The 12,326-nt window shown below is 32.4% G+C and overlaps 1 protein-coding gene across 1 annotated transcript; it reads left to right on the top strand.

Annotated features, from left to right (window-relative positions):
• The first annotated feature begins 2,962 nt into the window (after positions 1–2,962).
• On the top strand, positions 2,963–5,816 carry LOC11414686 (leucine-rich repeat extensin-like protein 5). The gene is made up of 4 exons (XM_003595536.4): positions 2,963–3,164; positions 4,158–4,799; positions 5,085–5,124; positions 5,212–5,816. The coding sequence occupies exons 1-4, from the start codon at positions 3,107–3,109 to the stop codon at positions 5,456–5,458; spliced, it is 987 nt and encodes a 328-aa protein (XP_003595584.1). The 5' UTR covers positions 2,963–3,106; the 3' UTR covers positions 5,459–5,816.
• The last annotated feature ends 6,510 nt before the right edge of the window (positions 5,817–12,326 follow it).

The raw sequence follows: 12,326 nt of genomic DNA, 5'->3' as shown, positions 1-12,326 counted from the left end.
GGTCATCCAGCTGGTGGGAGTTTGTATTTCCCCTTCGTGGACCTCTGTTATGCAATCCTCCACCCTGGGATTTTAGTGGGTCTCGTAAATAACCATCTTAGAACATTCTAGCATAGAAAGTTAGTCAACCTTAAGGTTCTTGTCACAAGTGTTCGAATGTTACTACCTGGAATCTTTCCCCGATTTATTTAACAAGGCACAAGTATCTTTGCATCATCGGACCCCTAGCCTAGTATTATTCGTTGATTTGAGAAATCATCATCTTTGAGTTGGACTTGAACAATATCTTTTGAGCTCCAATTTATGCGGCAAGTTGGAGTCCGGCTAGGCACGCTTCCTATTCGGGCTAGTTATTGGTAGTCACGAAATTGAAGGGAAGGGAAACTTGGATTTCGAGGCCTTCTTCCTTTTCCAATAAGATCACAGCTCCACATCTGTTGACGTTCGACTATCTGTCGTTGTACACAATCCAACATTGGGATGATTTTAGTTCCCCTAATGTCATTTCTGTTACGAAGTCTACCAGACTCTGAGCCTTCAAGGCCTTCCATGACTCATACCCCAAATCGAGTTTAGAGAGTTCGATTGCCCACTTTTTCTCATTTTCCTTACAAGATCGAGCCTGAACAACACTTTTTTGAGTGGTTTCTCAGTCCTGACCAATATTCGGTGGGCCACAAAGAACAGACAGAGTTTCCTGGATGTCGTGATCAATTTAGTTTTTTTTAGGCTTAAATAGGTCTTTCTTCCCTGCAAATATAGGTCATTTGAATTTTCGTCCCTGAAGTTACTAATTGTTCCAATCTGACACTGCAAATATTAATCATTTGAAAAATGGTCCTAATTACATCTGATTAGTAACTTTAGGGACGAAAATTCAAATGACCTATATTTGCAGGGACAAAATGCCTATTTAAGCCAACCACCTCGCCCAATCATCACTTGCCACATGGGCACGATGTCGCTAATGACAGCCCACCTCAGCAAAAAAACCTAAATATGACCAAAAGTCAAATGATTAATATGTGCAGTGGCAGATTGGAAGGATTAGTAACTTCATTGACTAAAATTCAAATGACCTATATTTGCAGGGACGAAAGACCTATTTAAGCCTTTTTTAAAGTGTTGAATTGGAGGAATTGATTGATTATTTGATATTGACATACAAATTAACAATGAAGCCATTTTTCTGCAATAACCATTAGCTAGGCCTTATTTTTTTCCCGAAAAAAGGAAAGTAAAAAAGAGGCATAAAAATGTCCAATCCCCAGTTTAGATACCTAGATTTTTTAAGATAAAATTTATTAAAGCATGGAGACAAGACAACTTAAGAAAGACATATTCAATTACCAAAAAAGAAAGACATATAATTCAAGATTTTGTTGGAGAAGATGCACAACTAGAGAGTTCTTGCAACAAGAAATCTTGATTCCTAAGTATTCCCCAGGAAGTATATATATTCAAACAAAAAGAAATCTGCTTATATTGCAGCATTAAGGGTGAAGGAATAGAAATGAGACAACATTGATCATCACAAACTGTAAAAAGCAATTACTACAAAACCACTGTGTTTGTATCATCTTTAACTTTTGGCTCAGTCCCATGAAACAGTGGAAAAGAAGCACAAAAAAGCAGCGACATTGTCCATACGTGTAATAGTAGTAACACACTCTTTTTCACATTCTTGTTCAACTTTTTAAAGAGCCGTTTTAGTTTTTTTTTTTAGGCAAGAAACAAAAATATATATTAATAAAAAACAAAAGATAGGGGGACATTAGACCTGACCCAGGTACCATCCAAATGGGAATAACACAATACATAACAGATCAGGTAGATCAACCTCGATTTAATCGTAACAGAAAGAACACTCCTCACGAACAGAAAGAGCCATTTTTGTTGTCTAGTAATAAATTGATCATTTTTTTTATAAATTAAACCGCCATAGAGTGTGTTCATATGCATTATATTGTTAGTATTTTTCTCTTTTTCTGAGGAACTGTTGGTACTTTTCTTATGTATACATCACTATATTTTTTTCAAAAAAACAAATCACTATTATAATTGCTAATATATATTTAAGCTCCCAACTCACTTGGGTTAGTCTGGTACTGTTGATTTGAGAGCTTTGAGTGTGCTCCTCTTAAGGTCTCAATTGCGATTCTCCTTGATTCTGTGGACGGATTAGTAAAAAATATGTTTTTAAGCTCTCAAATAATTGTAAAAAGGAAAAAACGTATCCAACTGTTAGATTTATACCTGTTTGCCATAAAACATTTGTTTTTTTAAAATTACTTTCAAGAGTTTTTATCCGTTTGTCACATTTTTAAAATAATTATATATATATTTTTTTTACAAAAAAGAAAAAAAAATTATATATATAGGAGAATTTAGAAAATTTCAAAACTGTTTTCTTTAATTTGTTTTTATTGATTAAAGTGGTATTGATGGTCATTTTACAACCGTCCCACGAAAATTTGAAACATGTACCTAGAAGTTACAAGACTAAATTCTACCACTGAACTAAGTCTAAAAGCTGCTTTGACCGACAAACTTTTTTGAATAACTCATCTTAATTTTTTTTTTTTTTAAAGAATCTTAAAAATCATTTTTGATAGATGATTTTTTATTTTTTATTATTATAATAAAAAATATAAAACAATTCCTTTTTAACAGAATTTTTTTCATTTTTCCTAAAAATATCTAAATTTTTAAATATCACATATTTTTTATAATATGTGAAAAAACATAACCTTAACTCTAAGCAGATAACCCTTTTGCCGTTTACCATCATGCAACTTTTCCTTTGTTTTTTCCTTTCTTTTTGAACCTTCTCTTGCTTGCTTGCTTATTCCAACTATGCAATGTCTCCTTTCTCAAGTTTTCTTAATATTCTTCCTTCTCGCTTTGATCCAAGAAAGCTATGATTCTCTAGCTTATATTATTATATATATTAAAAAGAAAGGTGCATGTGAAAAAGATTAAATTCTCCATCAGAGGAACTTCATTGCAAGTATTTCTTATGTTTAACAAATCTTTGCCTCTTAAACATTGCTCATAAACTTGAAAGGAAAATCAAAATCAAAGTTTAGAAGTTAAACCAGAAGAAATGGGAGCTAGAAGTTGGCACCTTGTGTTATTTTCGTTGTGTCTATCCCTCAGTTCAGGTGTGATTAATCTTTTTTTTTTTTATCTTTAAACGTTGGTCCTTTCAATATATATTTCTCTAAATTTTTTAGGTATTTTATTGCTCAACAACATAAACATGAATACATTTTTTTTTTTTTGAGGGAAACATAAACATGAATACTTGTGTTGTGTAATAAGGGGTTAAGAACATATAGAGCATGCAACAATGTTTATTTATTTATTTTAAAATAGTTTAATTATGATCATAAACAATGTTGAAACATGAAAAGCTGCAGAGTTGTAGAGTAAACAAAATTTGTGTGTATTTTCCTTAAAAAAAAAATTAAGTTGTGTGTATTTGGTATGAAAATGAAAATGAGAATTAATGTTGTGTCGCAAAAACTAATAACTTCGTTTAATATGAAAATGAGTCGACCAATAAATTTGAGTATAAAAATCATGTTGTGTCGCAAAAACTAATATTCTAATTTTAAATTAAGTTTTTTTGAAAGGAAAATTAGAATTAATGTTAGATACGTATCAAAATTAATTTTTAAATCTTCATGATCACTTTTGACTCCTCCAAAACTGAATCCATAAAAATAAGTCTTGTAACATCTACATGCTTGTTTTTCTATCTTGCACAATATCCAAAATGACAACATTTGAATTCATGAACAGACGATGTTTTTCCATTCCGCAGTCATAGGACACATCCATGATCTCGGTCGTAATATTAAGGTTCTTTTGTCTCTTCGACGGTAACACAACTGTGATAGAGGCCGTTGAACTGAATTTAACCGCGATCTGCCATAATATCGAAGATCCCAACCACGATTTAAAATCTGTATCATAGCATCAACAAAAAGATTCAACTGAATATGTTGAATTTGGATGAACTTATTAACATATATAGTTTATGAAACATGCATAAATAAAGAACAACTTATTCATTAATTCAATCATACTATGCAACGTATTTTCATATATGAAATGTTTAAGAGTTGACATAACTTTATTTTGTTTTACAGGTTTAGGTACAGCCATAAGATTAAGAGAAGATTCATCATATGAATTTAGTACAACTCAATCAGATTCAATTCCTATTGTGAACCCTACAACACCAGGAACAGGAGGAAATCCTTATCCTACTATAAACCCAACATCTCCTCAACCACCTGACACAAGTACAGGAGGACAAAACCCACCAAGCCCAGACACAGACACAACAAGCCCAACAAATCCATATTCAAACCCCCCAACCTCTACAAGTCCCTATTCAAACCCCCCAGCTTCTACTAATCCATACTCAAACCCACCAGCTTCTACAAATCCATACTCAAACCCAACAAGCCCAACCACAACAACTCCAACAAGCCCAACTGTGACTCCTACAACACCAGGAACAGGATCATCTGGTGGTGGTGGTGGTGGTGGTGGTCAATGGTGTGTTGCAAGTGAATCAGCTGCAGAGACTACTTTAAAGGTAGCTTTGGATTATGCCTGTGGATATGGTGCAGATTGTTCACAACTTCAACAAGGTGGAGCTTGTTATGACCCAAATACTTTGAAAGATCATGCTTCTTATGCATTCAATGATTACTATCAAAAGAATCCTGCACCTACAAGTTGTGTATTTGGAGGAGTAGCATCACTCACAAGCAAAGATCCAAGTAAGATATTCATACAACATTGAAGTAACTTATGATTCTGCTTCTTACTCAGCCCTTAGTAGTAATCTATGCATCACGAACACTTCGTATGGACGGTAGTGTCTGGTATCTGACACGTATTAGTGTCTGACCTGACACAACATTAACACATGTGATTACATTCAATTATTTCATTTTCTATATACATAAGCACTGACAAACGTTTATGCTATAGCTTAATTAAATTGTTTATTCAAACATGATCTAAATCAAGTCTCTAACAAGTTCATTTCTATATTGTTTCAGGTCATGGGAATTGCCACTTCTCATCCTCCAAAACAACAAGGTGAGAATTTATACACTTATATCATATTCACCTTATTAGTATTGCATAAAACTTGAACCTCTAACATGTATTGTCCTTGCATTGCAGCATGAGTCCACCAACATATGTAAGCCCACCAACTACCATGACTCCACCGACACCGATGACTATGACCCCGCCAAGTAGTATGACTCCACCAAGCATGACAATGCCTGATCCTGATGGAGGATCATCATCAGTCTATGGTTCACCACCAGGAGGAAGCCCCAATATGGCCACATCAACTTCATATTCCATACTGCTACTACTCACTACAAGCCTCTATGCTACACTTCATGTGCAAAATTACGTCTAAAAAAGTCAGACATTGACACGTGTCAGACACTGGACAAGAATTATTACACCGACCCTTGATTGGAATTCACACGGTCTTCCAGGAGATTTTGCAAGATTTCAATGAAGAAGAGTCAAAGTGTCATATTTGCCATATGAATTCTTGCAACTAAGAGTAGTGCTACACAAACACTACCTTGCATCAATGTATCCATTTAGCATTAGTAGATTTATAGGTTATTGTAGACAGTTCTTTTACAATATTTCATACACACAATAAATTATTAGATTATCTATTTCAGATAAAGGGATACATGTGTAATACTATTGATGAAAACATGGAAGTTCAAATGTAGCATAGCTATTGATTGAATATGGAATGGAATGGAATGGAATGCCATGAATAATATTTAGTTATCATACAAACAAGCTATAATTGTAAAAAATATATGGAATGAACAATGGACAGCGCCTATTGATTGAAATATGATATATAAACCTGCCATGAACAGCTATTTTTTTTCATAAACAAAATTATGTTAAAAACAGGTACAAGAGTACTCAAATCCATTACAAAATACCCAAAGAGTGTTTAGGTGAGATGATTAAAATATTTTCTAGCTTAATTCAAGGTCGTGTGTTCGACTCTAGCCCCAGAAATGCAACGGCTTTAAAACTATTGAGAGAAAGTTTTGTCGCCCATTACAATCATATACGATTAGAGGGATTAGTCTCTACAAATGTGCTTGAAGAATAACCGGTTTTCAACAAAAAATAAATATAAAAAACAAAAATCAAGAAAATAACACGTCCTCAGAGCCAATCAGAGAAGCAAAAACTTGAACAACAACTACTCCCAATATAAAAGTCAAGTTAGAAAATTTAGTTAGGGTTTGTTTGTAGGTACTAGGTAGTTTGTTGATTTTCTTCTAGCTTTATATATATATATATATATATATATATATATATATATATATATATATATAACAGTATTCGTTTACCATCTTTTATCTATCAATATTGGGTTAATTAAGTTTTTACTTCCTATACATATTCACAGTTTTGTTTTTAGTCCCTACAAAATAAAATCACATTTTTTAGTCACTGTGACATTTCCTTAAGTATTTTAGGAACCAAAAATGTTGATGAAAATTTTTGACATGGACTAAAAATGCTGACGGAAAATTTTATAGGGACTAAAAACACTAACGGAAAATTTTGTAGAGACTAAAAAGTGTGATTTATTTTTATAGGGATTAAAACCAAAACTGCAAATATTTATAGGAACCAAAAACTTAATTAACCCTATGCATTTTAAGGAATTTTTTTCTCTATGAAGTTCTCAAACTCATTTTAACTATAAGATTAATCTTCATCTACCCTGCGATTCTTAGGAAGAGTCATAACTAAAATAATGTGATTGCAATCACTTGGATGAAGAAAGCAAAAACCACAACTAATAACGTGAATGTCCAAAATTACCCTAAGAAGATAAATCTAGGTACGTAAAGGATCATGTAATAACCTCCATGATACATGCCCTCACAGCTACAATGGAAGCTAATTTGGGAAAGTAACAAATGGCAAATTGATTTAACTTATGTGAATGGTCCACATCTTCCAAAGCCAACAGTTTTGAATATGTTTGGTTCAACATGATGGTAGTGAGCTCTTTGAAAAGAACATGAATTAGTTCGCTATGTTACATTGAAGAGAAAAAATATAGAGGAGTGATATTTGTACTGTCAACTTGTACAACCTTTTTGACAATTACTTTTTCTCTATTTTTATTAAACAAAAATAATATAGAGAGAGAAAGAAAAAGAGAGAGAATAAAAAAAACATTTGAGTATGAGAGTGTTGTTCAAAAGTTGTCAAAAAATAGTTGTACAAATATCATTTCTCAAGAATATAATACCTCCGTCCCTAATTATAAGACTTTTTGAAGAAAACAAATTCAAATGTATTCGAAACTATTCCAGCAGTTTTGTTATCTTATATATGAATACATTTTTTAATCGAGATTTAAACATTAATTCGCCATGTGTTTGGAATTTAACCCGAATACCGTATAAAAATACTATGGTGTTTGTTGTGTTTAATTTTTTGTGTTTAGTTATCATAACTGCATGCTAGAATCAAACCTCATGGTTAATATAATAATATGCTTAATTTGTATATTTGAGTTTATTTGTTGCAAACTAATAAAAAAATTCAAACTTTTATCGTGATAATTTTGTTGTGGATTGAACATTTTAACTATCTCATGTTACATTATATTATCTCCGTCCTTAATTATAAGATTTTTTAAGAGAAAAAAAAAATGGTGTTCTTTTTTATAAGATCCTTGTGATATTTTCAAATTCATAAATTATTTCTTTACCAACATACCCTTATTTATTTTACATCTTTTTCTTCAATTAACAATAAATAATAATATATCAAAAACATAAACTAACACTATCTTAAAGGATAAAATTGTAAAAATAATAATAATTACAAACAAATTTAATACTCTTATCAACTTTCTTAATTCTTGTTATTTGACCAAAATAGTCTAGGGTTTGCTAACTTAGACCAACAAAACATATGAAGGTTCAAGTTAGCAAAACTGCAAATTTTCATTTGAACAAATATCATTCATCTTTATTATTTAAAACTAATAGCTTGAGGGTTACTTTAGTAATTTTGCATTAAAACATATTTGTTAACTTGCACCAATTTGCTCATTTAAACCCACTTTTATTTTATAACAAATAACTTGAATGATATTTACTAAAATATCCCTTACTTTAAAATGGTTTATATTAGTGAATATTCGTTTTTTTTTGTCCAAATGAAAAGGTGCACTTTTGCTAACTTGGACCTTCATGTTTTTTTATTGATCTAGGTTAGCAAACCCTAGCTTTTATGTGGGAGTGTTTTAGCAAAGCTACACTTTAAGGTGTATTTAACCACTTTTTAGTTATTCACTTGCTAAAATACTCATTCTAAACAATAAGTGGGTGTATTCTAGCAAATGCCTATAGGATTTGCTAGAACACACCCACTTGTTTTTTTTAGAAGGTGTGTTATAACAACATACACCTTAGGTGTATTTATTAACTTTTTAGTTATAACTTGCTAAAACACTCCCACATAAAAATTAGTGGGTGTGTACTAGCAAATTCATATATATATATATAGATAGGATCCGTTGACACCAGGTGTCAACGAATTCGTTGACACCAAATCTTAACCATTTAATACATTTAATCCAAGGGTCCCGATTATTGTAAAATTAACTCACGTATGTGTCTATTTAACAAGACACACTAGATTTAAATTCTACCTGAAAGCTAACAAATTGTTTTTCTCCACTAGACCCAAACATCCAATTGTTAGAATTCATTCATCATCTGCAATCTTCATTTCCCTTTCGTTAATTCCATATATTAATCGCAAATTAATGACAATTTTTTATGTAGAACTCATGAAATCGTAAGCAAATTGAGACAGGATTATAAGTCTAGGAATTGGGTTCATAAATCAATTGATCGGCTTGTGAATCGTTAAAGCAAATACATATTTGGATTCATGCTATATCAATATACAAAATCAATTTTTATGATTATAGTAAATTAGAAAACCCTTTGAATTAAACTGTGTGGTAGCCAATTATCGATGTGCATAGAAATTAATTGGCGTTGATTTGTGATAATTGATAAGAAAAAGAAGCTTTCATTGTTGTTCTTTCAAGCTTTGGTGGTTAGCGCAAAGGAGAAGGTGTGAGAGTGCAGATTAGGGGGGATCAAGTGGAGAACGGTTCACGTGAGTTAATTTCACAGTAATTAGAACCCTTGGATTAAACATAATAAATGGCTATGATTTGGTGTTAACGGATTCGTTGACACCTGGTGTCAACGGATCCTGACTCATATATATATATATAACTCATGTTTTTTGTTGATGTGTCCATACCTTAATTTTCATTAAATTGTCGTATTATCTCGTATATGTACATATACTCGATACGGTATGTATCCCACCACCACCAACATCTCTTCAACAAACTCTTTCCAAAAAAAAAAAAATCTCATCAACAAACAAATGTCCTTGACCATCGACTGTTCCTACTATTTGCATCCGTAAAAATTTTACTCAATTTTTATGGTTAAAAGTGGTTCCGTTGAAGGTTAACATATTTGTAAGACGTCTCTTTCTGAATAGACCTGCTACAAAGGATAATTTGCGCAAAAGAAATGTCCTTGACCCTACCCTTGTGGCGTGCGCGACCTTGTGTGGTAAGAAAGAGGAAAGAGACCATCTGTTTTTTCAATACTTTTGATTCATGTCTATAAATCAAAAGTGGATGAAAAGAAAACAAATTCTTCCAATAAAAGTGATGAGCTCTCTAAAGTTAAAGTTACATGTGATGGATTCCATAGATTTGTTTTTGACCCAGGAGGTATTCAAGCTATAAATTCGAGGTCGAATTCTCTTGAAGAGGGAGAGTATGATGTGATCCTAAAATTCTCTCTCTTGACAAGAATAATAAATTCATTGTGGAATAAAAGAACCAAATTAATTTTGGGTTCAAAGTTTTATTTTCGTAGGTCATGATATGTCTGTCTTGTTTTTGCTATATCCGGAGCTCTGGATGTCCGTTTGAGGTGATCTTTAACTTGTTGGAAAGCTTACGGAATTCTCTACATTTCATCTGTTTGACTCAAGAGCAAATTCGGAATATTTAATGGTTTAAAATGAGTTGTAAGTTGAAAACGTGGTTAAAGTGTGCAAGCTGAAGAATTAAAGGTGGTGTTTGTGGAATTGTAACGTCTAGAAATAATAAGCCTTCACAAATCAATGTGCAAATGAATATGTAACCTCCTCATGCATTGATTAGCCACCAACTTAGAGAGTCATTTTGTAACCTCTTATTTGCATTAATCAGCCACCAAAACATTATTGTAATTAATGGCTGCATTTCCTTTCATTTTCTAAGAGTTTTAGAGTCAAAGTCATCATGTAATAAGCTCATATAAATAGAGCACGAAAATGATATGTAAACAAGTAGAATTTTGATAAAAAAAAAAATACACTTTGTGTGTTGTGAAGCTTTGCTTCCTTTTGGTTTTGGATTGAACCAAGTTTATCGAATCTTATCAATGGCTTCCTTACCATTGTGGCGATTCCTCAAGGCTTAGCATTCCTTCTTGGATTGGAAGTGAATGTGACGCATTCTTTCACCATTTCTTTCCCCAAATCCATCTTTTTATTTTACTTTTATTCCTATATAATTTCTGTCCTTCATCAAGCGGACATCCAAAGCTCCAGATATAGGCAAAACAAGACAGACATATCATGACCTACGAAAATAAAACTTTGAACCCAAAATTAATTTGGTTCTTTTATTCCACAATGAATTTATTATTCTTGTCAAGAGAGAGAATTTTAGGATCACATCATACTCTCCATCTTCAAGAGAATTCGACCTCGAATTTATAGCTTGAATACCTCCTGGGTCAAAAACAAATCTATGGAATCCATCACATGTAACTTTAACTTTAGAGAGCTCATCACTTTTATTGGAAGAATTTGTTTTCTTTTCATCCACTTTTGATTTATGGACATGATCATCGTTCCAAATCTCATAATTTCCTTCCACCTGTTGAGAAAAAGTTTCTTCATTCTCTTTGTTTCCTTCATGACATAAAGAAATGTTAGGCAATTGAATAATATTAGAAGAAGAATCCCAACATTTGAAAACACAAACCAATTTAGAAGAAGGTACTAATGTAATAGTAGGCCAAAACTTCTCAACATTTTTCTCTTCCTTTTCCATCTCATTCTCCTTTTCTTCTCCTTTCTCCTCTACTTCTTTTTCATCACTTTCTTTTGTCTCTTCTCTTTCATTTTCACATTCTTCTTTATGAGTTTCCTTTACAATGAGACTCTCTTTTTCAAGGAGATTTTCTTCTAGTATTTTAGAGATATCAGTCATTCCTCTATCAATTATTGCCATCATTTCCTTCTTTCTTTTTTGACTTTCCCTTACACTTTTATTACAACATAAAAATAAAAAACATCAAAATGGGCAGCAAGCAAGCCCTCCCTCCATTCCATCGTGGCCCTCATCATTTCTTTAGAAAGAAAAAAAAAACAATAAGGAACAAGAAGAAAGACACTTTACCAAAGTTTGGCCCTTTTTAGAACCTTGGTTTCACATTGGCTTGGTATTGTTACGGTTTTACATGGTAATTTACACTCACATGCTACCCAATTTTGTGCTCTTGGAGGTTTCTCAAAAAACTCTAGGACAGGCTTTACTGTCATTTGGATTTCGGTTATATTCGTCATATGAAAAGATTGAAACAGGAGAATTTTTCAAAATCACTTTGATCATCTTGAAGCTCTCCTTGAAAGGGTTAAACTCCAAACGTATTGGTGGTTGAAAGCGAATTACATCATGTTTGATTTTGACTATCCCTATTGGAGGAAAAATCCTTTAGTTTGTTTACAGACTGTTTTGTAATGTCTGGTTCTGTTTTTTTTGCTGTTATTAGCCTTACTGTATTGTAACTAACATTTTTCAGTTCTCTTAGGCACACCTTGTGCTTGAGGGTCTGCTTGCTTCTTTAATATATTTCGCTTAGTTTCTTCAAAAAAAAGATACATACTGCTAGCTAGAAATAAACATTCATAATATTTTGGTTATCTGAAAATAAACTTTCCAAAAAACAAAGGTGTCTTAGAAAGAAAAAGAAACACATACGCTTGAAACCCAAAAAAAAATAGAGTAAATTACACTCCTCTCTTCTAAGAGAAGCTTGAATTACACTCCTCTCCCCTCTTATGTTAAAATATACACTCTTCTCCCTTGAAAAATAAAATTTATACTCCCCTCGCCT

This window comes from Medicago truncatula, chromosome 2 (genome assembly GCF_003473485.1).
Source record: "Medicago truncatula cultivar Jemalong A17 chromosome 2, MtrunA17r5.0-ANR, whole genome shotgun sequence".
Lineage (NCBI taxonomy): Eukaryota > Viridiplantae > Streptophyta > Magnoliopsida > Fabales > Fabaceae > Medicago > Medicago truncatula.
This window is presented reverse-complemented; position numbering and strand designations above follow the sequence as displayed.

Excerpts from the sequence above, each read along its gene's own strand:
- LOC11414686 (XM_003595536.4), top strand. The coding sequence starts at position 3,107 with ATGGGAGCTAGAAGTTGGCACCTTGTGTTATTTTCGTTGTGTCTATCC. Across the intron at positions 3,165-4,157 it reads GTGTCTATCCCTCAGTTCAG|GTTTAGGTACAGCCATAAGA; the intron begins GTGTGATTAATC and ends TTTGTTTTACAG. Across the intron at positions 5,125-5,211 it reads TCATCCTCCAAAACAACAAG|CATGAGTCCACCAACATATG; the intron begins GTGAGAATTTAT and ends CTTGCATTGCAG.